Consider the following 26134-nt stretch of genomic DNA (forward strand, 5'->3'; position numbering starts at 1 on the left):
AGGGGTGAGCTGTGTGTTCGCAATGGGCTTGATTGCGGATTGTTCCTTTGATATGCTGGTAGCTCCAGCTATCTTTTGTTTTGTTTTCGTTTTAATTTTGTACAACTACTCTATATTGATTTCCAATAGAAGCGAGTGTTATCTCATCTAAAAAAAAAAATGTGGTTTGACGACCCCATCCACTCCGGATCCATCAACCAATCCTGCACGAGAGGATCTCATCCACACTTATACGTGAACCAAACACGTCCCAACTATCCCAAACCCTCTTGTAACACTAGGCACCAATGGAGGGTCTCTACAAAAATATACGAAAATGTTACTTGCCAATTTACTACTACCCCTTCCCTCACCCACTGCTACTTGCCAGCCTCACAGGATTGATCCAACGGTTCAGGATGACCGAGCGGTTCCACGCGTGGTGGGTCCCAATGATAATATGTACTAGCCTGATTGGCTCGTCTACATCACGTCCATTTTTACGTTGCACAGAGCACGGCAAAAGAAGACTAAAAAAGTTGAGTTCATCAATTTTGGACATCTCAATATTTATTTATGAATTTATCAATATTTAATAGTAGTACTTTCATGTATAGACATAATTTTAACATGTAGATGACAGTTATACAAACCTAACAAAACTTGTTTCATTTTTTTTAGTTTTAGATATTTTTCTTGTATTTTAGATTATTTCAACCGATTTATCAATATAATTAATATTTCTTTTGACTTTTTTGGAATTTCTCGAAAATAAAATTATATTATATATATATGTATATACATATATGTATATGTATCCATATATTTATATGGTACACATCTGTAGCTTTTGCCCTTTAATATATGTTATATATACTAGTACACGATCTTTCTGCAAACCTGCGCAGGGAGAGGGGGCCCACTGCAGAGTGACAGGAAACCTTACGAGGTGGGGCCATTCATAACACCGCACAGCACCGGCGCAGCCCGTCGTCTTCTTCCTCCACGGGGAGGGAGGAGGGCCGGATAAAAACGGAAGCTACCAGTCAATTCCAATTACCCGACGCGCTGTAAACACACGACAGTTGCGAGCTAACGCCTCTGCCCTTCGGATCCGAAAGTTGGAAGAGGGCGAGGAGGAGGAGGGCGCGGGGGCGACGCCCGCGAGGGCTCCCCTGCGACGGCGACGATGGCGCACGAGCGGGGCGGCGCGGCGGCCTCCTCCTCCGCGGCTCCAACCTCCGAGGAAGACGCGCTGTGAGTCCGCTACCCTGACCCCTAGGTCTGAGTAGGCATGACGCTGGACGTTGCAGTTGTGCGTTGGGTGACGTTTGATCTCAAGCCCGCGGCAAATGGCAGCACCGTTTTGGTCCAGTTCGAGTGGTGATTAGGCTTCGTGACGTTGTCTGGTCCGTGCGCACGGCGGGATCGGAACTTTGGTGGTTCACTGGGGCTTTGGCGTGTTCGTGCTGCATTCTCCCGTGATGGATTGCAACATTTTGTAGGAGTGTTTCGAATGTGAGAGCTCAGAAGGGAATGGAGGAACGCAGTATTCTGCCAGTTGGAGTGGCTTGAGTGTGCTGGCTGTGTTATGTGCATTTTCCTATTTGGGATGTTCGGCTACATTCTGTCAGTTACGACGTTTATAAAGTTGAAGGAAGGCATGGGTTAGTGTTCCGAGTCTGAATTGATGTTCACAAGCTACTGTTGGTTGTTTACTGCTTGTTCATGGGCTTCATTTTGTTTCCACTTTGACAATCATTTAGGCGCTAGCACTTTGATCATAATTCTGTACATGAGAAGAGCTGTCCAAAGTTGGTGATTAGGTTGATTAATTCACGTATAGAAGTTGAGAACAGAAAAACAGTTAATTTTGGCTGGGTTGTTCGCATAAGCTCTGGTTTTACTACATATTTGATACAAATGCATTTAATCGCTAAATTTGGTTTGAATTCCATAAAAGTGAGGGGAAAAAAGGATGATGTTTATTGGTAGTGTCTAGCTGTGTTATGTGGAAACGTGTCTGCAGCATGGATAGGCTGACCTTAATAGCAGTCTGATACTTAGTTGAGCTTGCTGAACATTTCCGCGGATCTCATGAAACTCTGTTTTTTTGTAATTTAATTTTGAGAAATCACAATATTTCTTGAGCATGTGTAACCCTTCTGTTATCTAGGTTTATTGATTTACTACATGAAGCCCCCCTGTCTGGTCATCGGGAGCCTAGAAGCATAGTTGGTGGGACCTTGTACTGTATCTTGTTGGTAAGTGGAAGTGTCTTAATTTCCCATTTTATCTATGTTTATGGTGCCTAAAATAAGATCACTTTGGATACATATGATACCATTTCATGAATTATCCAAAAGAACCAACATTATGCATTTTGTGGTCTCTAAACCAGTACACTTCCGTTGTCTTGGGACTGTCATTGGTCGACAAAACATTGTTTCACTTCCTTTGTCCATTTTATGATAGCCATATTTCTTATTCTGTAGGCAGGTTATGCTGCTGTTGTTATTTCAGCTCCATGGATATTTCTCTTCGTACCAGACATGATCCCTCTATTGCTATGCAGCTCCAATGTTACCCTTCTTGCTCTAACAGGTTTTGTATTAGACCAGCCAGCTCATTGTTTCTATAGACTCTTCTTTCGGGTATTCTATCCACTATTTATTTGTTTCACGTTCTATCTCTTGCTGTAAATTTTCATTCACTTGAAATGCATTGCAGGTATTTTTCAGCAGTATTGGGTTCACCAGGTCAGGAAAGTGAGATTGCAGGTATTACCAATCAAATATCAATACTGACAGGCTCAGAGTACAATGATTTGTTTGGCTTGCCATTCTACTTAATGTAGTTAATTTCTGGGTTTTTTATGGATGTACATGTAACAAATTTGCATATATTAAGACTCATCAGTGTCAACTGTGAAGTACTGAAGTGTGAAGTGTCAGACTTTCAAGCGTGAACTTAGGGGATTCAGTTGAACAATATATCATTTAGCTTCTGGTTAACAAAATTCATATGAAGAATTATTTCCGCCGGATAGTGCTCAATCACTCTACTGCATGATTTCAATAAATTCCCCATTCTACTTTTAGTGGTTATTCTTGGTTAAAATTTTCACATTAACTGATGCCTTATACTTTTGGCATGCAGGGCTATTACGATTTTAGCCAGAGACTGAAGCATATTGTTCGGCTTCCATTTGCCACTATTGCTTGCGGTGAGAAGTGCCAGACGAATTTGTGTGATCCTCTAGTGCCAGCATTATCATTGGTTTGCAATGCCACTTAGTGAACTGCTACTTTTGTTGATAAGATGATCTGCATCATTTAATGCGATCATTTTCACTTTATTGTTTCTATTCCTGGAGAATGCGATATAAACTATGCATATATGGTGCAGTTCTAATTTTTATCTTGCTGTTGTTGATTTAAAGGTCGATATAAACTATGCATATATGGTGCACTTCTAATTTTTATCTTGCTGTTGTTGATTTAAAGGTTTTTTAAGATAACTAAATCATATTTCTAGCAGAGCAATGTTAGTATTTATTTTCATTTCAATGCGGATTTGGTGCCCATAGGGACGCGCATCCCACGTATCTCGACCGATAGCCCAAGTGGTCGATATGCGTGCGAAACGGATGTTAACTCGGATACTGTGCTGCTCTCTCTCCTGAAGATGAAGTGAGATGCAGGCGGCTGCGGGAGGAGAGGGAGAAGCCGGCAGCAACGCGGGGTAGAGGGAGCGCCCGACGGTGCTCGGATCCCGCCGAATCGGACCGCCGGTGGCTCGGGTTCCACCAAATCAGGCCGCCGCCGCCATCGATGCGAGGCGAGGGAGGGGCAAGTTCCAGCTGGTCAGCCATCTGGCCTTGCTTCCAGCGGGAGGGTCGGTGGCCAGCCATCCATCCGCTTCCAGCAGGAGAGGGGCGGCGGGGTATGTGGAGCCGGGAGGACGACGAGAGGAAGAGGCGATGGGTAGCCTCCGTGCCGTGTGAACGATGTGGAGGAAGAGAGGGCGGCAGCTAGACAGCGGTGGTGGATGGGAGTCGCCGAGCCGGGCGGCGGACGGGTGCTCGAACCGCAAGTTGGTAACAACGCTGCGAGAATCTAATGATCGCTGAATGCTGGATATATCTAGGACGCACGTCCATATGGGTGCCCCTGTATTTGTGTTTTCATTTTATTTGCATATTAATTACTTGGCAGTCAAATGACCATTAATTAATGTTTATTGTTTTTTGCAGGCACTGCTTTGATGCTCTTAATCATGGTCTGGCAGCCTCTTGTACATATACTATCAGTTTCATTGCTGCTAAGGTGCACCTTGTAATTTATCTAGCGTTAGTAACTGTTCAAATTTTGTTTATACATTGTTCTGTAAAATACAATTTACCAAGGAAATGATAAGAGGATGCCTTTTTGAGTCTCTACATTTGATTGTTCGAACTGTGACGTTTTGCTTAAGTTGACATCAAAGATGATCTGTGTTCAAAAGTTTAGTGAAATGTTCACGTAAGCTCAACTACTTGACCTTTGTGATAGCTCTAAACCTATAAATACAAGGCAACTGGATCGACATGTTTATGGCTTGGGAAGCCTCCTCTAGGAAAATAATGGCTTTTATTACCATCTTGTTTACCATTACCCCTTTTTGCCTATTTTATTTAGTTTCTACCTGCCCTACTTGTAGTCAATAAGTTGGACTGTTGGCTTAAAACTCAGGAACTGCAAAATTTCTAATGATAGTATGTTTGAATTAACTCGCACGCATGACATGAAAGCTTTGTGCATTTGCAATATTCATTTTGTTATTTGAAGGCAGAATATTGCAGTATTCCTTTTTCTAAAAAAAATCAATTGCAATAATGCAGGATTGCCATTGTTGTTGAAGTCACATGTGCCGGATGTTTTATGAGCTTGTACATATGTAAGTTAAGTTGTTTATATTATCTTCATATTCAGAAATACATGGGAGGTTTATTTTTTTCAGTTGATATGCATGCAATAAATTTCCTGCCCTTAAAAATGCTTGTTTCAAGACCTAGATTATTTATATGTGACATGTGTCCACTTTGTTCCTACAGGGTATATCCACAAATACAACTCTTTGGATGGGCGGCCTGATATTTTGCGGTCATTATATTCTGCACTCCAGCCATCTAGTATGGTAGAAGATCGAAGGTACAACAAGGGGGCACTGCATATTTCTTTACTATATTCGAACATTAATCAATAATAACTTACTCTTGTCTCTGCACGCACAAGGGATGCCTTATTTATGCAGTTTCACCTGATTTTCTGATAGTGGAGAATGGTAGTCTTGAACCCATGCCATCAGAAATGTTTGAAAATGGTTTTGAACTCATGTCTTGCTGGAAAAAAACACGTGACTTCAAAATAATCACAACCATAAGCATATGTAGTCAAATAGTTCACTTGACATATTGCCAATAGAGACTGGCTAGCTGATGTAATTTTTCCCCTCTCCAGATATAATGATGGCCGTCTTTCTGACCAGCAGATGGTGTTACTTCAGTACCAAAGGGAGAATATTCATTATCTGAGTGAGGAGGTATTTGAAAGATTATTGCACTTGTGCTAATCAATGCTTTATATAACACTTTTCTATACTTAGTTTATTCCAGAATAGTTTTAGACAATTACCCGCAGAACATGCACTATGATTTTTTTTTTTTTTTTTGCATTGCATTGCAATGGTATTATTTTAGTATTTAACTCAATATGCAAGACAAGCAGAGGAAAAAGTAGACTAGTCTTAGTATTTTGTGGAAGGAGGAACAAGATGAAGACTCAATATAAATCTTTTTTGTTGATTAACAAATTGTTTCTTTTCTTTGAAGGTGCTACGCTTGCAAGAATGCTTAAGCAAATACCAGAGAACTGATGCTGGGATCGGTCCTCAGGTACCCTCACTCCCTGTGTATGTGCACAACGACACTGATCATGCTGCATTTTATTGACTAGCAGTTCCATAGCTTCAGAGTTAGATAAAGCAGCTCCATAACTGTTATATGAAATTCTGGATCGGTTCTTAATTCTTCAGGTTGATCTTGCCCATATTTTAGCATCTCGTGATCAAGAGCTTCGAGCACTCACCGCTGAGGTACTGTATTGAAGCATATCTTATCATCTTTTCTGAGGCAAATATCTTATCATGTTTTGCATACCTCAGACAATATAATTTCCTATGTGTCTCTACCTACTTTGGATTAACTATTCCGGTAACTGTATACAATAGTTTTAGCTACTAAGCAAACTGCTTCTTGCAGATGCAATCGCATGTGTCAGTTGACAGTTTGTGTTAATATCTACTGTTAAAAGTTGAAATTTAACTTGACTTAAGTGACTATCAATGCTGAGTGACTAGTGAGAACATCAAGGTCAGAAATTGTTGACAAATCTTTTCTCATGAAGTAATTATGAGCAAACTAAATGTGCAGATGAATCAAGTGCATTCCGAACTTCAACTTGCTCGTGGTTTGATTGATGAGAAGGAGTCAGAGATCCAGCGCATTCGTGTGAGCAACAATCAGGTATGCTGTTTAGCAATCAAGTATGCACCAAAGAGTGCCGGTGGATTTGTTTTTCACGTGGGCTTGCAATTTGGAAAGCATTGCTTACTTGATTATGAACATGTTGGATGCAGTATGTTGAAGAAAATGATAGGCTCAGGGCTATTCTTGGTGAATGGAGTGCTCGAGCAGCAAAGGTACTTTGGATAAAGTGCAATTGTGGTTTGTGTTGTAGCATTATATTCTAATATCTTTCTGCATTATTATATTTTTTTGGTACGTTTAACAGCTGGAAAGGGCGTTGGAGGCAGAGCGAGTGTCAAACATTGAATTGCGGAAGAACATTGCAAAGTTTAGGGGTGATTTGTACAAGGAGCAAGGGGCCTGATTTTCCCTGTTCTAGGATTGTATACCTCTCGTGTATTTTAGCTGGTTTCACAGATTTGCATCAACGACTAAAGGCGTAATCTGGACAACTGACCAAGCTAATCATCCCATGTGAAATATTGGAATTCCAGACAATCAGCACATGGTGGATAGAAGAAAAAACAACTCGATCTGGATGCGTTAGAATCGAAACATAGTACAAGATCAGGACATGATTGTCCAATGGTGCTTATGCATCAGGAAAAGGAATGAAAACTCTTGTGATTTGTAGAATGCGTAGTTTGATGTACAGTTCTTCGTAGATTTGGTTATGGACTATGGGATTGCTGTAGTTAAAGACTACCGAGTTGAGTTCATTTGTTCTGTTATTGCGTTTGCTCCAATGAGACAGGAGAGATGCTCTCACTTTTTCCCTCTGGGTTTAATTTGCAACTGCCAAGTCTTTGCCTGCCCATGGTGATGAAATGGTGTGGAGCATATGCTTTGGACTATTCAAGTTGCCAGACAGAATTCGATTCCAGAGGAATCTCAAGTGAAGGGGTCGTGTGACAATAATTTTCTTTTTTGGCATGAGGGTACAGAGTGGTGTTTCGAGAATAGATACTTGCCAACTATTGCTTTCACTTCCTGCAAACTGCATTTTCTTTTCTCAACGGAATAATCGAAGGACGATAAACCATACTAGTCTGTGATGCTTTGTTAGTCTTCTGTAGTATTAGAGGCTCTAGTTGACTTCCTTTTGCAGTTTTGTTGTGCGAGAATGAACATATTGGAGGATGAGCTCAGTAACAAATGCGCAAAAACGAACAAAGACGTCTTGGTGGGAGTTGTTCTTGTTCCATCCTTTGTAAGAACACAGGTGAGTGGAGACTGGAGAAAGTTAACACCGACGAGTCATTACAGCAACTAAGGAATGCCCATGGGAATATTCTAGCTAATATTCTCCCACTACGTTAATCGATTTGCAAATTGTGAGGTAGAACATCACATGTTGTGAGGCCCCATCTGTGGGCAAGTTGATGGTACTTGGAGGGAATAAAAAGAAAGGAGCACCAGGTCAAGAAATACCTAACTTTTGGCAAAAAGATCATGATTTTTTTTGTCAATATTAATAATCAAGCATTTCTACACTCTACAATTACCATTCTTCCCTTCTCTCTCGACCCTTCCCCTGCTACAGTTCCAGGGAGGCGAAAAAGAGGGGAGATCGACTGTGATGTCGATCCGGCTAGCCTCCTTCCCTCCGATGTACTCGCCGGCGTCCACTCTGGCGTCGGAGGCGAAGAGAGGCCCAACCACTGGCAATCGGCTATGAATACTACTAGCTTAGGTAGTTTAGCTAGGTAGTTAGGGTTTGCATCGGTGGTGTTGATCTGATGATCATTGTGGCTTCAATTGGTGATTTTGCGAATGGATGGGAGCTGCTTTGTCATCTCCTTTGTGGGTTCTGTTTTCGAGTCGTCGATCTTGTCAGAGGTACTGGTTCTTTATTTCATATGCCACATCTGGCAAGGTAGCTGTTGATGTGCTTTCACCGTATCAAATGCACTTTGGCTTGTGCTATGGGGCGTTGGTTCTTGTAGCGTGTCTAATGTTTAGGGTTGTTCGACGTTTTCGACACGAAGATCGCTTTGGCAATCTGCGATGCTTTGTTCTTGCGTGGCAATATGAAGACCGATGAGGGTTACCAGAGATGAATATAATGGGAGGATCTGGATACATTCTCTCTGTAATTTTCTTGTGTTTCGTTCTTTATGTAAAACAGCGATTTAATGTGCTGCAATTTTAATACATTCCTATTCCTTCGTAAGAAAAAAGAACAATAAGCATTTGTTTGATTACCGAGTAGCAGGAGCAACACGACAAAAAGTATTGCAATATCACAATTGGAAATGCCATCAAAACACTGGTACAATACCATGAGACCTTTTGAAACACATGAATTCACAAGTAAATCCCCATTTTCCAAACCGGTCAGGAATTTATAAAAAAATATTTAAATTCAAAATGGGCCTAAGCACGATTAAAGAAAAGAAAAACTAGAGACACATATTGGTTGGTTCCCTCTTCTAAACATACGATTCACGGAACCACCTCTTGGTGTAATGAAGCAGTACAATTTCATTTACCAAATTTAAATCTTGATATCCAAGATTTACACATACACAAATACTTTCAATGAATTTATTTATCAAAAACACTCATATGTGTAATAAAAAAATCCATACCATACACAAAACCTTTGCTTCCTTTCGCACCTTCCTCTCCATTTCCCTCCCCTTCTCTTTCTCGGAAGTCGAAGCTCCCCTCCCCACTCCACCCGCTACGCCGACGCCCCCGGTCGCCACCGCACCACCGACCAATTTGGTCGCCATTCGCTGCACCTTACCGGATCTTCCACCAACCAGCCCACCCCGACCCGTAAAGCCGCGCGCGCGTATTAATAACGGACACCTTCCTCCCTCCCCCGCCCCGTCTCACACGCGCCCATCAGCCAGAGCAATTCATTCCACGCCGCTTCCCTCGCCGTGCTCCCAGATCTCGCGCGCCTCACGCAAGGTACGAATCCCGCCACCATTCCTATGGATGCTTGGTGCCGTTCAGGCCTGGATCTGGCCATGAATCGTGGGTCGATCGATTGGCTGATCAGTAGGAGTTTCTCTGTGAGTTTTGCGGGTTGGGATCTGTGTTGCTCGGGGAGTGAAAGGAGGGATCTCTCCTTCGGAATGGATTGATTTTGCAGTTTATGGCAGTTCAGGGGGGCAGATCTGATGAGGAGAGATCCTGGTATTGTGCGATTAGAGCCGGATCTAGGGGGTGGTTGCACGGGTGAGAGTGCAGGAAGGCTCATATTTTTATACTTTTAGAAGGGTAGGTCGTGTGCTATAGTTGTTGTGATCCTTGTCGCGTTTAATTTTCTGGGACCGATTTTGTGGCGGGAATATCTCAAAATGTAAAAATAAAATAAAAGTGGCGGGAAATTGGGGGAGTTGGAGTCAGGTTATAGCTGTAATTGTGATCCTTCTACTCGTTAACGACTTGAATTAGTGCATCTGTTGGTATGCATAGAACATTGTTGGATCCTGCCTAGGAGGCCATCTTCATTGAGGTGCCTCCAGAACAAGAAGAGGAAAAAGTGTATAAATGTTCTCAATTCATAAAAGCCAACACTGTTTGTGCCCCTACAAATCTAGATTTAAATCAATAGAATGCCAATTGTGCTTGAATTTGTGCTCGGTAGTGAACCAATCTTTGAGCTGATTGTCTTCCAATGCTGCAAATCTGGAAAACGAGGGCATGAGGCAATAATCAATAGAAGCTGTACAGCCTAGTCAATATTTGGTGTCCCAAGTATGGAACATTGCGTATTCTCAGCAGATAAACGTGGTTGCTTTGCCTTTTTATATGCTTCGTTACATTTGGCATATGCAACTTTGTATTTCTATTGTACGAAGATGCAAATATTTACCTATTATATCTAAACTGCAGCGAGTAACTTTGAGCTATGGGCTCAGTTGTGGATGCTCCAGCAGTTGTTGCTGAGGAGGTACTTTGCATTACTTGAAGCTACTGATCCCCTAGATTAGATAATTCAGTCTTACTGCTGCAAAACCCTAAATTCATTGAGAATGTTCAACAACTTACCTTTTCATCATCAAAATTTATCAACTTTTTAGTTCAACAGTGGTGCCTTTCTGAGTTTCTAATTTTCTATTACATCAACAGTCGGTGCCCTTGAATCTTGCATCTTTATGCCTAAATTTTAGAATTAGTTGGTTTCGTTAAAATATATGCCTTGTTTTCCAGTCTGATTCATGCCCTAAGAAATTAAAACCCCTCCATGTCATCGATATAGTTCTAACTCTTGAGTTACAACTTGCATTTCCTGCATGTTATCACCATGGAAATGTCCTTACCTCATAGAAATTGTGCTATTCGTAAACTATGGTTCATCTTAGAAATGTGCTATATGTGCAGGTCACTGAGAACTTGTTGGGTGGAAAGAAAGTTACGGTTGTGTTTGTTCTAGGTAGCTTCTCTATCTTTAGTTATTATGTTTGATTATTGTATATCCTACCTCAGAAGAGAACGAGCTCATAACAGCTTTAAAAATATAAATTGAGTTCATATATTTTATGGGGTTACATATATGCACTTAAAAGAGATTTTTTTTCGTTTTGTATCTGACCGAGAATTTACACACAGGTGGTCCTGGAAGTGGAAAAGGCACACAGTGTGCCAACATTGTGGAACACTTTGGATTCACCCATCTTAGTGCTGGAGATCTTTTGCGTGCAGAGATCAAATCTGGCTCTGAGAATGGGTATCTTCTTTTCCCTCCATCTTCCATAAGAAAGCCTACTGCTTACCTTTTTATTTCTTTTTTTCCCTTCCAAACAATATTTTTCCCAAAAAAAAACATGATTACTCTTGTTGACTTATTTATTTAGCATTTACATGTTTCTATGTTCATGGTTTACTTATTGTTTCACAGAACCATGATTGAGAATATGATAAAGGAGGGAAAGATTGTTCCATCCGAGGTAACTATAAAGCTGTTGCAGGAGGCCATGATAAAGAGTGAAAATGACAAATTCCTGATTGATGGATTTCCAAGGAACGAAGAAAATCGTGCTGCGTTCGAGAATGTTGTAAGGCCCTTGTTTTCTTACACATAAAATTTGTTTGTATCCAGTTCTCATGATAGTTCAAGGGATTATATTTTCATTCTTTTATGTGCTTATAAATGAATTTGCTAGATCATTAATTGTTTCCCATTGTTTCAGACAAAAATTTCGCCTGCATTCGTGCTATTCTTTGATTGTTCTGAGGAAGAGATGGAAAGACGTCTTTTGGGGCGCAATCAGGTTTCCTTCCTCATTATGATCTGTGCTATTTTTTTTAGAGTCACAAAGTTCTTGTTTCTAATATTTATTATTCTCTTTGCAGGGAAGAGTTGATGATAACATTGAGACTATCAGGAAAAGGTTCAAAGTTTTTGTCGAATCAAGTTTGCCTGTCATTGAGTATTACAACTCAAAGAACAAGGTTAAAAAGGTATTGATGCACTTTATCTTCCGAGGGGTACTCCTACTGCACTTTCATGATGTGAAGACGTGATATTGCATTATACAGTAGAAACACATAGGAATAAGACTCATGCCAACATAAATATATGAGGTTGCAGGAGGATATTTAGATGGCAAGATAATCTAGTCCTCCTTTGAATTAATGACCATCATTATATTTTCACACTTCAATTAATTGCTGGCCCTTCTTTTGGAATTTTCTCACTTTGACACCTATGCTAACTTGTCATTTGATCAGATTGATGCCGCAAAACCAATTCCTGAGGTGTTCGAAGATGTCAAAGCCATTTTTGCCCCATATGCTCCAAAGGTAAGTTATTGGTTTCACTTGTTCTCTGTCTATTCTTTTGCCCATGTAGCATTTCCGGATGAATCTTTGAACTTCTGCTTGCCTTACAGTTATGTTTGCATTGTGCTGAATAGTTTTTGTCCATCTCTGAATGTACATCTACGAACATTAAATCAGTTTTTCCATCATGTTTCATAACAAAAGTACCATGCATACATATATACTATGAATCCATCTGCTCATCACATCGTATTCTTGTATATCAGGCTGAATAGAGCAATTCAAGGGACACCATTAAGGTGATACATGGTGCCATAGGTATACCCTCTATACTACGCTTAACCTAAATAATTTGATCTGGTTCTTCCCCGCCATGAGATACTCATGTAATCTTCATTATCTTTTGCAGGCGCCACACAAGTGTGACTACATATATGTGATTATGAACCCTTTAATATAGAAGAAAAGTTTTGGCTCATATGAGCTACCATCATATCAGTAGGCAATTCGATTTGTTACCAGCAATAAGTAGAGCTGATTCCCGGTGTTCCTGCTAGAGTAACATTTTTTTGCCGTTGTTGCTGTATCCTTTGTACTGTTGTACCAATGTGCAATTTACTGCATGGACGATGAAACCTTGTGCCCTCCCATCAGCTATCTGGTGGCATTACAGAAAGTAAAACTTCTTTGATATTTTTTATAAGCGATTAAACTTTTGTTTGTCACTTCGTTACATAATGCCCTCTCAACAGCAAATATTTATCTATACAGGTGTTGCTTATTTGACTGAGTAATAATAACTAATAGTAACCTGATACACCGTCCTCCCCATGTTTGATATAGTGTGGTGTCTCTGAATCAAGACACCAGAGGTCCAGAGCCAAAGGCTTCTTCTGTATAACTATAGGTGGCCGGTCGGATTATATATGATTGTTCCCTGAGGTCAGTGCATTGTCCTGGCATCTGGACATCTTTTTTCACCTCAGAAAAATTGTGGGGAAGCACCAAATATGAATACGCGAAAAAACAAAAACTCAATAGGGTATCTAAAGGAAAATGACAATTATGCCATTTGTCAGAATGCTCATTTCACATTCCCTCCTGAGGATTTTGGGCCAGGTTCATTGGGCATTGCCCCTTGCTATCGGAGAAAGGAAAACGATACAGCTCTTGGGCCGTCTTCGACTCGTACCTCTAAATTTAGGCAGGCATGCTGAATGAATGGAACCAGCAAATGGCCTAATGCCATGGTCCACACTAGACAAGAAAGTACTTTCCTTCCTCCGTAACTGCAACCTGCGGTACAGAGCTTCCTTCCTTAGCTTTGTACAGTAGCATTTTGACTTGTTATTATGATGTTATCTCTGAGGCAGTGAGGAGGACAAACAGCAACGACGTAATAAGGTGTTTAGACGAGGCGGATTGCTGTGGAACTTTTTAAATTTCCCAAAGAGGGATAAAGGCATGCTGCTCTTCTCTCCTAATTTATGAAACTAAGTGGAGTACGGCTCCGGAAATTGTCCTGGACAACGGTGGATCTTAGGCTCTGTTTGGTAGAGCTCTCTTTAATTTAAATTATCTGTGGAAAGTGATTCTCTGTAGGAAGTGATTTTATAGCTGAAATTGATTCTATAGTGATTCTCTAAAATAAACTATATGGAAGAAATGATTATGTACGAGAAGTGAATTAGGTGAAGCTGTTTTTTTTTTCTTCAGCTCTCCAGCTTTTATTTCATTTCAGATAATCACTCTCACGGATTACACTGAGAGCTAAAAGCTGAAAGCTGCTGTTTGACAGAGTTCCCCTGATTTCAACCAGAAAACTGTTCCAAAAACTCCGCCAAACAAACTCTTAGAGATGGGAGGGGCTCAAACCCCTACCGACTGGAAGCCTCTGGTCCATTGTCTTATTTTCTTAGCTTTTTCATTGTCTAATTTGGGGGGAGTTTTCCGTGTTCATCACAATTTGGTTTGGTTTGGTTTGTCGCTACGTGGTTAAATTTAATTATCTTATTTTCTTAGCTTTTTCGGCATGTGGCGCTGCAAGAGGGTAAGCAAGCACTCCGCACTCCGTGTGGGCGGCAACCAAACCGGTCGAATTGAGATTTGTCACACCGACGACATCGATCTCGCACCACTAACTTAGTATACCACCTTATTGGACAAAGAAATTATATGGTATCTGGTTTCAGAGAAAGATTTTTTTTATTCTATTTTTCTCTCTCAATTACACGTGACAGCCGTTAGACTAAAAAAACGATATAAATCAGAATTTTATAAAAAAAATTTAATAAAAATCTTATAGAATTTTCTTCCCTCAATAATAGTAATTGGCCGGTACTACTGCTATTAGGCTTAGCTCACCGGCCTCTAATCCTACTGCCGAGAACGTGACAGCCATCATCATAACACCAAACTGTAAGTAAGCTAGCGTGGCGTTTGGTCACGCCCGGACTGTAACACCCCGAGGACCACTGTAACTCTGCCGCCTGGCTCGAGTATTGCCAATTCGGATTCGCATCCTCTGCCTTTGCTTGCGAGTCCTGCCAATTCACACTTGCGGTCGCAAGAAGTGTTTCTGCAACGCCGAGTTGGTACTGGGGTCCCGGATCGCAATTGCACCGGCAGATCGACACTGTTGGGCAAAGTGAGAGTAGGAAACGTACGTGCGCTAAATCCATGCCATGTTGAGCTCGCCGGTGCCCCAGGAGGCCAGGAATGAGGAACCCATGCACGTCACCAGCACGAGGAGACTGTTCTGGATTGCCAAGTCATGGTCGGTTGGGCCCATGCAACTTTCGGTTCATCATTGGTCTAAACAAAACCCCCGTCGCGACCAAAAAAAGTTCCAAGTAAAATCATCCCCCTCCCTGCGTGTTTGCCATGCTTGCTGTTTGTTGGCTTATGCTGTAATTTGTTTCACGTTGGGGTTGACTGGAAACGTGAAACGGCGTTAGAAGTTAAGACTATATTTGGTAGAGTTTTTCGTAATTCAAAATTTATGAAGAAATGATTCTACAAGAAAAATAAATTTATAATGATTATTTAAAGTAAATTTTATGAAAAAAAATAATTTTGTGAGAGAATTAAATTAGGAAAAACTAGTTTTTTAGCACTCAGCATCTAAGTTAATTTTAAAAAATCATTTCCACAGAATTAAGTTAAAAATTATAAACTACTGTTTAATAAAACTCCTATCAATTTTATTTTATGATGTAATCGAGGAGCTCTATTAAACATACTCTTAATTAGCCGTGCAAGAAATTAGGGAGGCGAGGACAAAAGAAGGGCCGGTGTTAGACCGCCGGCAGTGCGTCAACGTCTCGTTCATGTGGACGGCGGAGGGGGTCGCGCCGAAAGCAGCCTGGCTTTTTATTCCTGGGATCGACTCGAATCGACGGCCAGAGACGCCACGTCGGACGACCTGGACGCTCGCGGCCCGTCCAGCGTATCCCGTGATTCCCCGATTAACACGCCCTTTCGCTGACAATTTGGTTTATTTGCACCCAAGTCTAACGTTCTTTGTATTTTCATACCGTGGCACCTATTATTTTTTAAACATCCTTTCTGCCTAGCTTATATTTTAAAAATGGCATAACTTGTAGTATTTGGCTCTTACATTTGCGGTCAATTCCCCATTATGTGACTAACATCAAATATTCAAATTAGTAGTTAACTACAATAAACAAAAATGTCAAAATAGCAATAAGCAAAGTTTGCATATTAATATAATACCTTCTTCAGAAGAAAAAAAAATGTTTGAATGAATTTGAAGACATGTAAGCAGTTGAGATTGTAATTGATTACTCGTATAAGTATGATTTTGTAATATTGATAAGTGAACTCATATGTATAAACGGATGTATGAGTTTGTATCCATTGAGTCAGGCTACGAAGTGAAGCTTATTCGAGTTTCACTTCTGAGTTAAACTAAAATCGTATATTTACATCCATCGAGCTAGATTAAAACAGTAAATACAAATAATTAATTATATTCCTCCTTAAAATTATATATATATATATATATTAGATCAGACTATAGCAAATTTGAGTAACCATACACACTCTTACAGTCTTAATTACGTCCTCTCCCTTTAAAACCCGTAATAAATTGGAGAGGAGGCCGAGCGCCAAAAGAGCAGCGGCGCGCACGGGCGGAGAGACGCACCGAAGCCACCACCGAACCGCGAGGCCCGAGTTTTTAATACGAAACCGCCACCTAGCCGCTTGCTTTCGGTCTTCGGCTTTCGCCTCCCCCATTACCTTGGATTTGTTGGATTCGCCCAGCTTGCCTCCAACGCCCGCATCCGATCGAGGAGGAAGCGCCAGTAGGCCACGCCACGCCGCCAGCCGGGGAAGGCACGGACCCCACGCGCTCCCTTCCGTGTGCTCGCCCGTTCGGCGCGATCCCGGGCGGCCAAGCCAGGTTCGGCACCGTGTTGCTCTCTTTTTTCTGAGGAATCTCGATGTTTCGCGGCGAATGCGGGCGGTGGCGGTGGGTGAACTGTGGGTGTGCGTGTGGGGAAGGTGGAATTTTTTTTTGGGGGGGGGGGGGGGGGTGTTAACTGGTGTTTCGAGGTGAGCGTGGGCGGCCTGGGCGGGGGCTCGTGGATTTCTGTTAAAAGGTGGGATTTCGGGTGCTCAGGCTTTTTGCTACGAGGTTAAATTTTGATTGTGTTTGGACAGTTTATAGTATAGTTCATCACTATTTGGCTTGGATTCCTTTTCCGTGTGTTACTGAAAAAGTTTTGTGTTTTGTGGGGCGGGGGGGGGGGGTAGTGCAAAGTAGTGGGATCAGTAGTTTGCAAAGCTCTAATTGCTGTTAATGATATGATCTTTTGTGGTAACACATCACTATATGAACTGATCTGAATGTTCTGAGACGGTTAATTAGTGCATGTTAAGGTGCACTCGCAAATGCTGTTATGACAGTTTGCTGATTCCGTTCTTTTGTTCCAATTGACAGAGTGGGCCGAGTTTTCCTCCTTTTTATCTCCCCGACTTCGTCGAAGGACATTTGGTGTTCCCACATTTAACGAGTGATTTTCACTATGAAACCTGACTGGTCAATTTTCTCCAAGCTTGACCATAATGGAGGTTACCTGCATAAGTTCCCCATAGACTCTCCAATATCTCATGATATTGGGTTAGGATTGATATCACAGGCTGGAAACTTAGTTGAGTGTTCGTTTCAACATCCGAGACATATATGTGCTACTGGAAGTGGAGCAGTTCAGGAAGCATTCAGCTGTTTCAACAAGTTTGCTGGAGCTTTCTATTTCTTTTTTTCTAGAGCGTCGAATCCTAAGTTATTCAACAAGCTGTCAGCTGTTGCAGGCTCAAGTTCAAGGGCTTGTCGGTCACATATAAAGCAAGTGTCCTCTTGCCTACAGCATTTACCTGGATTGCGATTTGGTTCGCAATTAAGAGAAGAGCATGCTATACAAATGCTTCTAGCGAGGCTCACAAGTGCAACTCTCGGACGACTGTGGAATGAGGTGGAGGAGCACCATGCCTGCAATGTTCTTATGCTAGCCGCTACTACTGTAATACCACCGTTTGAAAACATGTACGCTCTTGTCACATTCTGCATTCTGTTCTTTTTTTTGGATTTACAGACCTTACCTTTTGCATTTAGTTTTTTGTAGTTTTTGTTTTGCTTTGTTGACTGTTTATTTCATTCACGGGCAAGATCGCCGAAGATGCTTGCTGAGTCAATGGCATTAGGAAAATGTGGTGGCCATATCCGAGAACCTGTAGATCAGCCTTATTTGGACGAAATACGCCCTGGTTGTGCTTGTGTTGCTGTGCCAAGAGCCATCTTTCCAGATGATGCAACGGAACCAATAACTGGGATCAAGTTCCCTACTCTCCTTGAGGACAATTCCAATTTGACAGCAGAGGTATTTATTTTTCCAACTCTCTTCTGTAGATTTTTGTTTTCCGTATCCCAACAGAAATGTTTTGATACAGTATATTAGTATCACAATGTTCTGGAGGAAATCTAAAATGTTGCTACTTTCTAGATTGCAACCACTCCATATGATTAAATTGGCAGTTAATGGTTAAATTGGCAGGTGCTTGTTGGGATGGGTTTCAGAAGCATGCGAATAATGAGGCTAAAAAATCTTAATCTTTATGCCTTTGGGTTATGTGAGTAAACTATTCCATGTTTGATGTTTTTATGGACTGTTGACAGGTAGATACTGCTTAATGGCCGTTCCTTTTTGTTGCTGATGTTAGATTGACATATTCTCAGATATACAGCCGGATTCTATTTGCAAGAAGCTGGGTCCAAAGTATGCTTCAATCCCAGATGCTGAGCTGAAGGATCACCCAGATTTCTATGAAGATCTTCTGAGGTGTGCAATGCTTTATTGATCATTTGCGTGTCTTTGTGAAATTCCTTTATTAAAGATCTTCCCCAAATTATGGCCCTTGCCTAGTCCCAATACATGTAATAATTGTGTAAGCTCAGGCACTCCTTTGAGTATACTGCCAGAAAATGTAGGGACCATCCTGAAAAATAGATGTGTTACATATAGAGGGCTTTCTGGATCTATTCCAGACCTGCAATTGCCTGATTATTTTTAGGACTATTTATACCAGTGAGCTTTTGATGCTGCATAGGATTTTTCTTTTCACATGACACTACAATACCAACCTTCATTTTTCCCCCAGTTGCCTCTGATACTAATAAAATTTCAACCCTTGTCCAGGGAAAATATTGACATGACAGTCAGACTAGTAGTAAGCTACAATGGCCTCAGCATTGGCACGGTTCGAGAGTAAGTATTCTTATTTTCATATGCTGGCAATAATACATTCTTATCTTTAATTTTGGTTCAAAATATATTATCTATGCAAGATTGAAGTCAATCATTTGTGTTTTTAATGTGCTTTCCAGTGCATTTGAGAAGTCTCTTTGCTTCCGATTGCAAAAGGTACTTGTTGTTACTTCAGCAACTAGTTTATTCTTTGCTAACCATACAGGCTTAACTGAGCTTTTGTGTATACTTTCTCGAACCAGATGAATCCTAATACTGATTATCACTGCTTGAAAACATTTGGTTCATATTTCAGTGAAGACATTCATATACCTGCTGTAAGTTTCTATGTTACATCTGGTCTATGTAACTTGGTATCCTTGGGCATGAGATGTTAAATGTCAATACTACTGCAGGGTACAAAGATCGACTTTCGTCAAACATCTGATGGCCAGCTAATTACTGAAAGTTAGTACCATGTGACTTATTCATTCAGTGTGCTTTGTTTTTTTCCCCACTACAATGTCTTGACAAAGAACATCTGTGTGCAGTTGATGGCAAACAAATTGGCACTGTCCGGAGCAAAGATCTGTGCAGTAAGTCAATAGTCAAGATCCATTTTGATTTCTGTTTTTTCTGCAGAATCGTAGATCATTAGAAGCTAAAATTTATAAGGTCTCCGGTTGTTCTGAGCTATGATTATTACTAAGTCGTGTCCTTATGAACAGAGGCTTTCTTCGACATGTATATTGGTGACCCACCTATTTCGGTGGAGACCAAACAAGACATTGCGCAGAATGTGGCTGGACTTATAAGACGATGCTAAGAAAAAGGAGAACAAAATGGAAGACAGGTGGAAATTATTTCATTCATCTATACAGGGGGACAGGAGCATCTATAGACAGGAAACCAGGAGAGGATCAATTGGACGTACAGTGATAGATCTGTAACTTGTAAACTAAACAGGCAAAAATTGCAACAAACAGAGAGGCTTAGCATCCTTCCGGGCAAATGCCTCCATGTTTTTCATATGGTTGGCATCTTGCCATTTCCTGGCCACTGTATCATGTAGAATGATTCAGTTCGAAATTGAACAAGAGAATGCTTCTCTACCCCATAAAAACAAAAACAAAAAAGTGAAGGGGCCTTGTTTTTAAAAAAAATGAAAGGGTCCAGCTTGCTTCCTTCAGATTGAGGACAATGCTATTTTCTGACTGATCTGCCTATTTTCATTTAGCAAAACTGAATGTAGATGGCGTGTGCCTCTGGTCATGAGATTCATAGCAAGCGGGGTTCTTGTGCGTGTACGTCTGCCCTGATTGGAAGTTTGAGAACGGCAAGTTACTCCTAGAGAATTTCAGCAAGTCAGCTGCAAGAGAATCTCTTGTGTTTCGGTTGTATTCTTTGACAAGATTAAGTTGAATCCAAGGGAGGAGTAGCACGGCCTCTTTTCAAGTTTTTATACCGTAGTGCTGCTGAAATGAACACTGATGATGAGACAACACCGGGACTCTTTTTTTCAGTGAATTTATTTCACTGATGATGAAACAACACCGGGACTCTTTTTTCGGTAACTTATAGGATGCAAAGAAAGAAAGGTTCTACTACTGCATTAACATCGCCACCAAGAGGATACACTGGTTCATCAAGATTCAAGAACAATGGTCACCTTTTTTCGAGTAAGAACAATGGTCACCTTAGCTACTGATAAAACACCCATGCATGCATGCATCGGATTCAGGTGTAACCATCACTGCCATATATGCATTGACAGTTGAAAGACCTCTCTCCCTCCTCACCGTCCCCTGGCCTGACCTGGAACCGAAACATTCTGGGCCGAACACCTCGCAACCTCCTCCCTGCCGCCTCCTGAATACAAGTGCATCCCTTCCTTTTCCCTCGCCTCTCTGTCCCTGCGTTCCATACCCCCCTGGGCTCGCCTCTCGCATCGTTCGCCATGAGGCACGGCACCATGCGAGTCCACGTCGCCCTGGTACTCGCAGCGCTGGTGCTCGTCGGCGACGCCCTGCAGCCAGCTCTGGCCGGCGGGTTCAACTACAAGGATGCCCTGACCAAGTCCATCATGTTCCTCGAGGCGCAGCGCTCCGGGAAGCTGCCGCCCAATAACCGCATCAAGTGGCGCGGAGACTCCGGCCTCGACGACGGCAAGCTTGCCAATGTACGCCGCGCGCACGCCATTTCGTTTCTCTCCTTCCTTGCTTCCTCCATTTCATTTGTGTACATTAACATCCAGATTCCTTATTGATATCCTACCGTATCACTAACAGCTTAATTTGATATATCCCTATTGATATTATGATTAAAACTAGGGATGATATCTCCCTATTGATATCTTCTTTTTTTTAAGAACCGGACCCCTTACCAGGAGCGAGGCTATTTTGACGGAGGCGCCCTACTGATATCCTACCGTAGCTAGCACTAACAGCTTAATTTGTGGCCGATCGTGCAGGTGGATCTGACAGGTGGATACTACGACGCCGGCGACAACGTCAAGTACGGTCTCCCGCTTGCCTTCACGGTGACCACCCTCGCGTGGACGGCGCTGGCGTTCAAGCCCGAGCTCAAGTCGGCGGACGAGCTGGACAACGTGTACGCGGCCATCCAGTGGGGCACCGACTACTTGCTCAAATGCGCCGCGAGGAAGAACAAGTTGTGGGTGCAGGTCGGCGACCCCAACTTGGACCACCAGTGCTGGGTGCGGCCGGAGAACATGAAGACGCCGCGGACTCTGTACGAGATCAACGAGAAGACGCCGGGGACGGAGATTGCCGCCGAGACCGCCGCCGCCATGGCCTCCTCCTCCATGGTATTCCGGGGACACAACAAGACGTACTCCCGCGGCCTCCTCAACAAGGCCAAACTGGTAACTGATGCTTGCATGCATGCATCATGCATGCATGCCCGCCCTCGCATATGAAGTGCCTCGCTTGTTGCACGCATGTGCATGTATGTGTAATAACTTGACTACTTGCTTTGATCCAACAGCTGTTCCAGTTCGCCAAGAGCCACCGGGGCAGCTACGACGGCGAGTGCCCCTTCTACTGCTCCTACTCCGGCTTCAACGTACGTACGATGCATGCATTCCGTGCATGGTCAAGTGTTGGTACGTGCATGCGTGGAGTAAATCAACCTGACACGTACGTTTGCCCGTGCTGCATGCGTGATGCAGGACGAGCTGCTGTGGGCGGCAACGTGGCTGTACATGGCGACGAAGCGTCAGGTGTACGCGGACTTCATCTCCCACGAAGCCATCTCGTCGAGCGTGGCGGAGTTCAGCTGGGACCTCAAGTATCCGGGCGCGCAGGTGCTCCTGTCCGAGTTCAACATGACGTCCGGCGGCGGCGCGCAGAGCTTCAAGACGCAGGCCGACAACTTCGTGTGCGCCGTCCTGCCCGACACGGCGTTCCACCAGGTGTTCATCACCCCTGGCGGCGTAATCCACCTCCGCGACGGCGCCAACTCGCAGTACGTGACCAGCACGTCCTTCCTCTTCGTCGTCTACAGCGACTTCCTGCTTTGCACGGGGCAGAGCGTCATGTGCGGGAGCCAGCCCATAAGCCCCGCGCGGCTGCGGGAGTTCGCGCGGCAGCAGATGGACTACCTGCTGGGCGCCAACCCGCGGGGCCGCTCCTACGTGGTGGGCTTCGGCGCCAACCCGCCCACGCAGCCGCACCACCGCGGCGCGTCCACGCCCGTGCTGCCGCCCGGGTACGAGGTCAACTGCGGCATGAGCTTCAACGACTGGTTCGCGCCGGACAGGCCAAACCCCAACGAGCTCACCGGCGCCATCATGGGCGGGCCCGACCGCGCCGATAACTTCATCGACAAGCGCAGCGCGTCGTCCTGCACCGAGCCGTGCACCTACATCAACTCCCTCGCCATCGGCCCGCTCGCCGCGCTCGCCGTCCGTGGCGCCCAGCTCGTCCACGTCCACTGACCACGCGCCTGCCATCCATCGATCGCTCTACAGGCATGCATGCATGCATGCTCGCGAATGATCGCTCCATTTCGCGCTGTTTCTTCGTACTAATTCCGTCCTTAATTTGATTAGGTGTGTGCTATCTCGCTGTACGTGTGGAAGATTAAAATGACTTTGGATCGATAATGTATGATGAAAAGAGAGAAAAATCAGTTACTCCAATTTTTATCACTTTTCTTTTACTTGGATTCACCTCGACCGGGAATTAACATCGTTTAGGATTGCGTTGGCAAAGGCAAACGGATCGATCTGGACAGAGATCACGGTTGTTTTGCTTTGCCTACATGTGCTCGTACACGTGATATATGCTTTAGGATTGGATTTGTTCGAAGCGATCGAGCACAATAATGTTCTCGGCGCAAAGGTTCGCGCTAGTTTGTTGGGGTAGGTCTCGGTTGGCTGTTAGGCTGACTGAACCGGAGCCGGGCCAGCCGTGTGGTTTGGAGCGGTGGACCACCAGCTTTTCCACATGATGTGATCAGGTACGTACACGTACGGCTGCTCGCTCGTGTCTTGTATACGTACTAGTAGCACACAGCTTTTTAACTGAAACCTCTCACCACCGACATTGGAGGGATTTGAGGTAGCCGCCGGGGCATCGGTCGATGGCAAAGCAAAACATCACGCTCGAGGCAGATCCTCCCTCGGATCTGCCTGTTAAGCCTCGGGTCCTCCCCACGACTCCCCCAGATCACCTTGTGTGTAACTCATATTAGTGTCACCTGGTATGCATATCTTTTCAATAAAAATATGATATAAAAATAGATATTATAGATATGTATTGATTAAAGTACAATAGAGTACAACACAAAGTTTATTATAATAAAGATCTGTAGAAATGAATAAACAAAACCTCACAGCACAACGAAGATAATGCAAAAACAACACAAGCCCTACAGACAACTTAAGTGCAGATGAAACTAAACCTTCATACTCTTCATCTTCACCTTTGACGAAATCGGACTTTGGATCATCTGAATCCACGTATAGCAAGAGTGAGTACATAAATTACTCAGTAAGTCCTACCTCAAGAAGAGACATTAGATGTATAAAGGTAGATAAGGATAAGGCCGCATAGTATTTAGGTTTTGCAGAAAGCTAATTTTTGATGCATGGTTCAATTTGCAAAGACTATTTTAAAATATTTTTGAGGTAATGCATAAGTTGAATTTATGAAGTTGTTGATCGTGGGGGAGATACTTCTATCGTATCAGTTCTCACACTTCTTTTGCTGATGGACACACAGTCCGGGATACTCCAGTCACATAGTCAACACTTTTTGAAAACACGAGCAGACTACTTACTCACACGCTAAGGAGATACACACGTCGAAAAACTAATCATTATAATCAAACCATAGTATATCCTTGACCGAGGACACGACTATCCAAATAGGTTTAACACTCTACAGAGTTTGTACACTTTACCCACAAGATATGCACAGACTCCAACCTTAGTAACTGGTGAAACTGTCATAACGAGACGCAACGTCCTCACAACATAGCTACAATATCCACCCACGGGCACTAAGATGTCAAGGGCCTTAGAATATTCATGGAAAGAATCACTTAGTAATCACAATGCTCTGACATAGCTTTAACAACATCTCTAGTAGGACCTTGGGTTACGTGCTGCCAAAGTCTTCTCCTGATCCCCGTTGTCACTACCGGCCTTCGAGTGGGTACCGAAATAAGTTAAAGGGATTGGGTTAAGTCATGCTCATTCAGGTCATATGGTTATATGATTGAATACTAGGTAGGATATCACAGCGAACCAGTCCTTATACTACCGAGCAAATGTCTCCTAGTAAGAACACCACACAGGCGAACCTTTGTGGGTATCTTACTCACCTCCGTCAAAAATACACTAGAGTTTCTATGAACATATCTTACACATACCAAGCATACACCACTTCACACTATTTGAAAAAGGAATTATTAACATATGTAATTATTCTGGTTCTTTCAATTGAGCAAATCAATTCTAAGCATGTTAGTAAATAAGCATTCATTCAAACAATCATTATAATTGATGTTAGGGACCTTCTAGGGTTTCAACGGAATAAAGGTGACAATATCAAGACATGGTATAAATAATCTAGATCATAACTACATTAGCATATTTTTAAAATTACAGTTATTAACTTAAGCATGCATATCTCTATAATTTGAAATTATGACTTTACGGGTTATGTTTAAAAATATAGTATCAACATAATCAATGGTGTAAGACTTGCCTTTGTTGAAGTTCTCGTCCGCTCCTTTTTAAACTCTGGATCCTCTAGGTCTTCCTCGAACATATTTTCGTCTAACAAACGCAACAAATGGCAAAAGCGCGCACACAAGAAATCAATCAAATGGTTATATTAAAAACTAATTAAATTACAAAAATTATAAAATTAACATGATTGGTAGATCTCGAATTTAGATGAATATCGATGGAAGAATCGTAAAAAACGGAGCTAGGACGAAGGAGAAACGAGCTTTAGAAGTTTTGTCGGGAGAGAAAAATAGAAAAAGAAAAAGAAATATCCTCAGAATATTCCTTGGCTTTCCGTTGAAACGACTCAAGGCGGTTCGGCTCGGGGCTGGGCTAGGCTTGGTCGGGCGGCTTGGCGGCTCAGCGGCTGGGCTCAAGAGATAAGTAGGGGGTGGGGGCTCTGTCCCGATCGGGCGGAGAGAGAGAGAGAGAGAGAGAGAGAGAGAGAGAGAGAGAGAGAGAGAGGAGGTGATGGGGGCGGTGGGCGACAATGACATGTCGATGACGGAGGGCAGCAGTGGGCTCCGGCGAGTGGAAAGGTAGGGCTGCGATGGCCGGATCTGAACCGGGCTAGGGCGGATTTGACCAGTGAGGGCGAGGGCCGGCGATGGAGAAGTGGCAGCGGCTAACGACGAAGGAGGCTCCGGCTGAGTGGCAAATGTATGTGATAGTGTTAGAGTTTGAAGGGATCTCGAGTTGGCTTCCGGAAAGGAAGGAAGAGAAGCACGACGCTCATCGGCGGTAGCGACGCTCCAAAGGCGGAGGTGGCGGCGCAGTGGGAAGGAAGGCGTTGGAGAGGAGAGGTGGTGTTGTGCGGTA

At 43.0% G+C, this 26134-nt stretch overlaps 4 protein-coding genes across 7 annotated transcripts; all 4 read left to right on the top strand.

The window, feature by feature from the left end:
- The first annotated feature begins 952 nt into the window (after positions 1 to 952).
- On the top strand, positions 953 to 7375 carry LOC133919927 (protein FIP1-like). Of its 2 annotated transcripts, XM_062364495.1 has the most exons (14): positions 953 to 1236; positions 2156 to 2243; positions 2475 to 2583; positions 2710 to 2759; positions 3139 to 3205; positions 4235 to 4307; positions 4862 to 4917; positions 5075 to 5171; positions 5481 to 5562; positions 5852 to 5914; positions 6055 to 6114; positions 6452 to 6544; positions 6658 to 6720; positions 6813 to 7375. In XM_062364495.1, exons 1-14 carry the CDS (start codon positions 1169 to 1171, stop codon positions 6909 to 6911), a joined length of 1068 nt encoding a protein of 355 aa, XP_062220479.1. In that variant the 5' UTR covers positions 953 to 1168; the 3' UTR covers positions 6912 to 7375. The 2 variants fall into 2 exon arrangements, with proteins under 2 accessions (XP_062220479.1, XP_062220480.1); XM_062364496.1 differs by lacking the exon at positions 953 to 1236 and having other exon boundaries at positions 2479 to 2583.
- Positions 7376 to 9181: 1806 nt separating this feature from the next.
- Positions 9182 to 13001, top strand: LOC133919929 (UMP-CMP kinase 4). Of its 2 annotated transcripts, XM_062364499.1 has the most exons (10): positions 9330 to 9469; positions 10400 to 10457; positions 10889 to 10940; positions 11117 to 11234; positions 11406 to 11562; positions 11698 to 11778; positions 11861 to 11968; positions 12239 to 12310; positions 12556 to 12607; positions 12699 to 13001. In XM_062364499.1, the coding sequence occupies exons 2-9, from the start codon at positions 10416 to 10418 to the stop codon at positions 12562 to 12564; spliced, it is 639 nt and encodes a 212-aa protein (XP_062220483.1). In that variant the 5' UTR covers positions 9330 to 9469; positions 10400 to 10415; the 3' UTR covers positions 12565 to 12607; positions 12699 to 13001. The 2 variants fall into 2 exon arrangements, with proteins under 2 accessions (XP_062220484.1, XP_062220483.1); XM_062364500.1 differs by lacking the exon at positions 10400 to 10457 and having other exon boundaries at positions 9182 to 9469.
- A 3413-nt stretch (positions 13002 to 16414) lies between these two features.
- LOC133919924 (fatty-acid-binding protein 2-like) lies at positions 16415 to 20257 on the top strand. 2 transcript variants are annotated; one of them, XM_062364492.1, is made up of 11 exons: positions 16415 to 16715; positions 17256 to 17858; positions 17982 to 18192; positions 18367 to 18442; positions 18549 to 18651; positions 19009 to 19077; positions 19158 to 19233; positions 19320 to 19394; positions 19473 to 19524; positions 19608 to 19652; positions 19785 to 20257. In XM_062364492.1, the coding sequence occupies exons 2-11, from the start codon at positions 17341 to 17343 to the stop codon at positions 19880 to 19882; spliced, it is 1323 nt and encodes a 440-aa protein (XP_062220476.1). In that variant the 5' UTR covers positions 16415 to 16715; positions 17256 to 17340; the 3' UTR covers positions 19883 to 20257. The 2 variants fall into 2 exon arrangements, with proteins under 2 accessions (XP_062220476.1, XP_062220477.1); XM_062364493.1 differs by having other exon boundaries at positions 16416 to 16715; positions 19197 to 19233; positions 19785 to 20256.
- A 546-nt stretch (positions 20258 to 20803) lies between these two features.
- On the top strand, positions 20804 to 23014 carry LOC133918118 (endoglucanase 8-like). Its single transcript, XM_062361862.1, has 4 exons — positions 20804 to 21235; positions 21527 to 21940; positions 22063 to 22140; positions 22247 to 23014. Exons 1-4 carry the CDS (start codon positions 21014 to 21016, stop codon positions 23012 to 23014), a joined length of 1482 nt encoding a protein of 493 aa, XP_062217846.1. The 5' UTR covers positions 20804 to 21013.
- The last annotated feature ends 3120 nt before the right edge of the window (positions 23015 to 26134 follow it).

The sequence above is a fragment of the Phragmites australis genome, chromosome 5, assembly GCF_958298935.1.
Source record: "Phragmites australis chromosome 5, lpPhrAust1.1, whole genome shotgun sequence".
NCBI lineage: Eukaryota > Viridiplantae > Streptophyta > Magnoliopsida > Poales > Poaceae > Phragmites > Phragmites australis.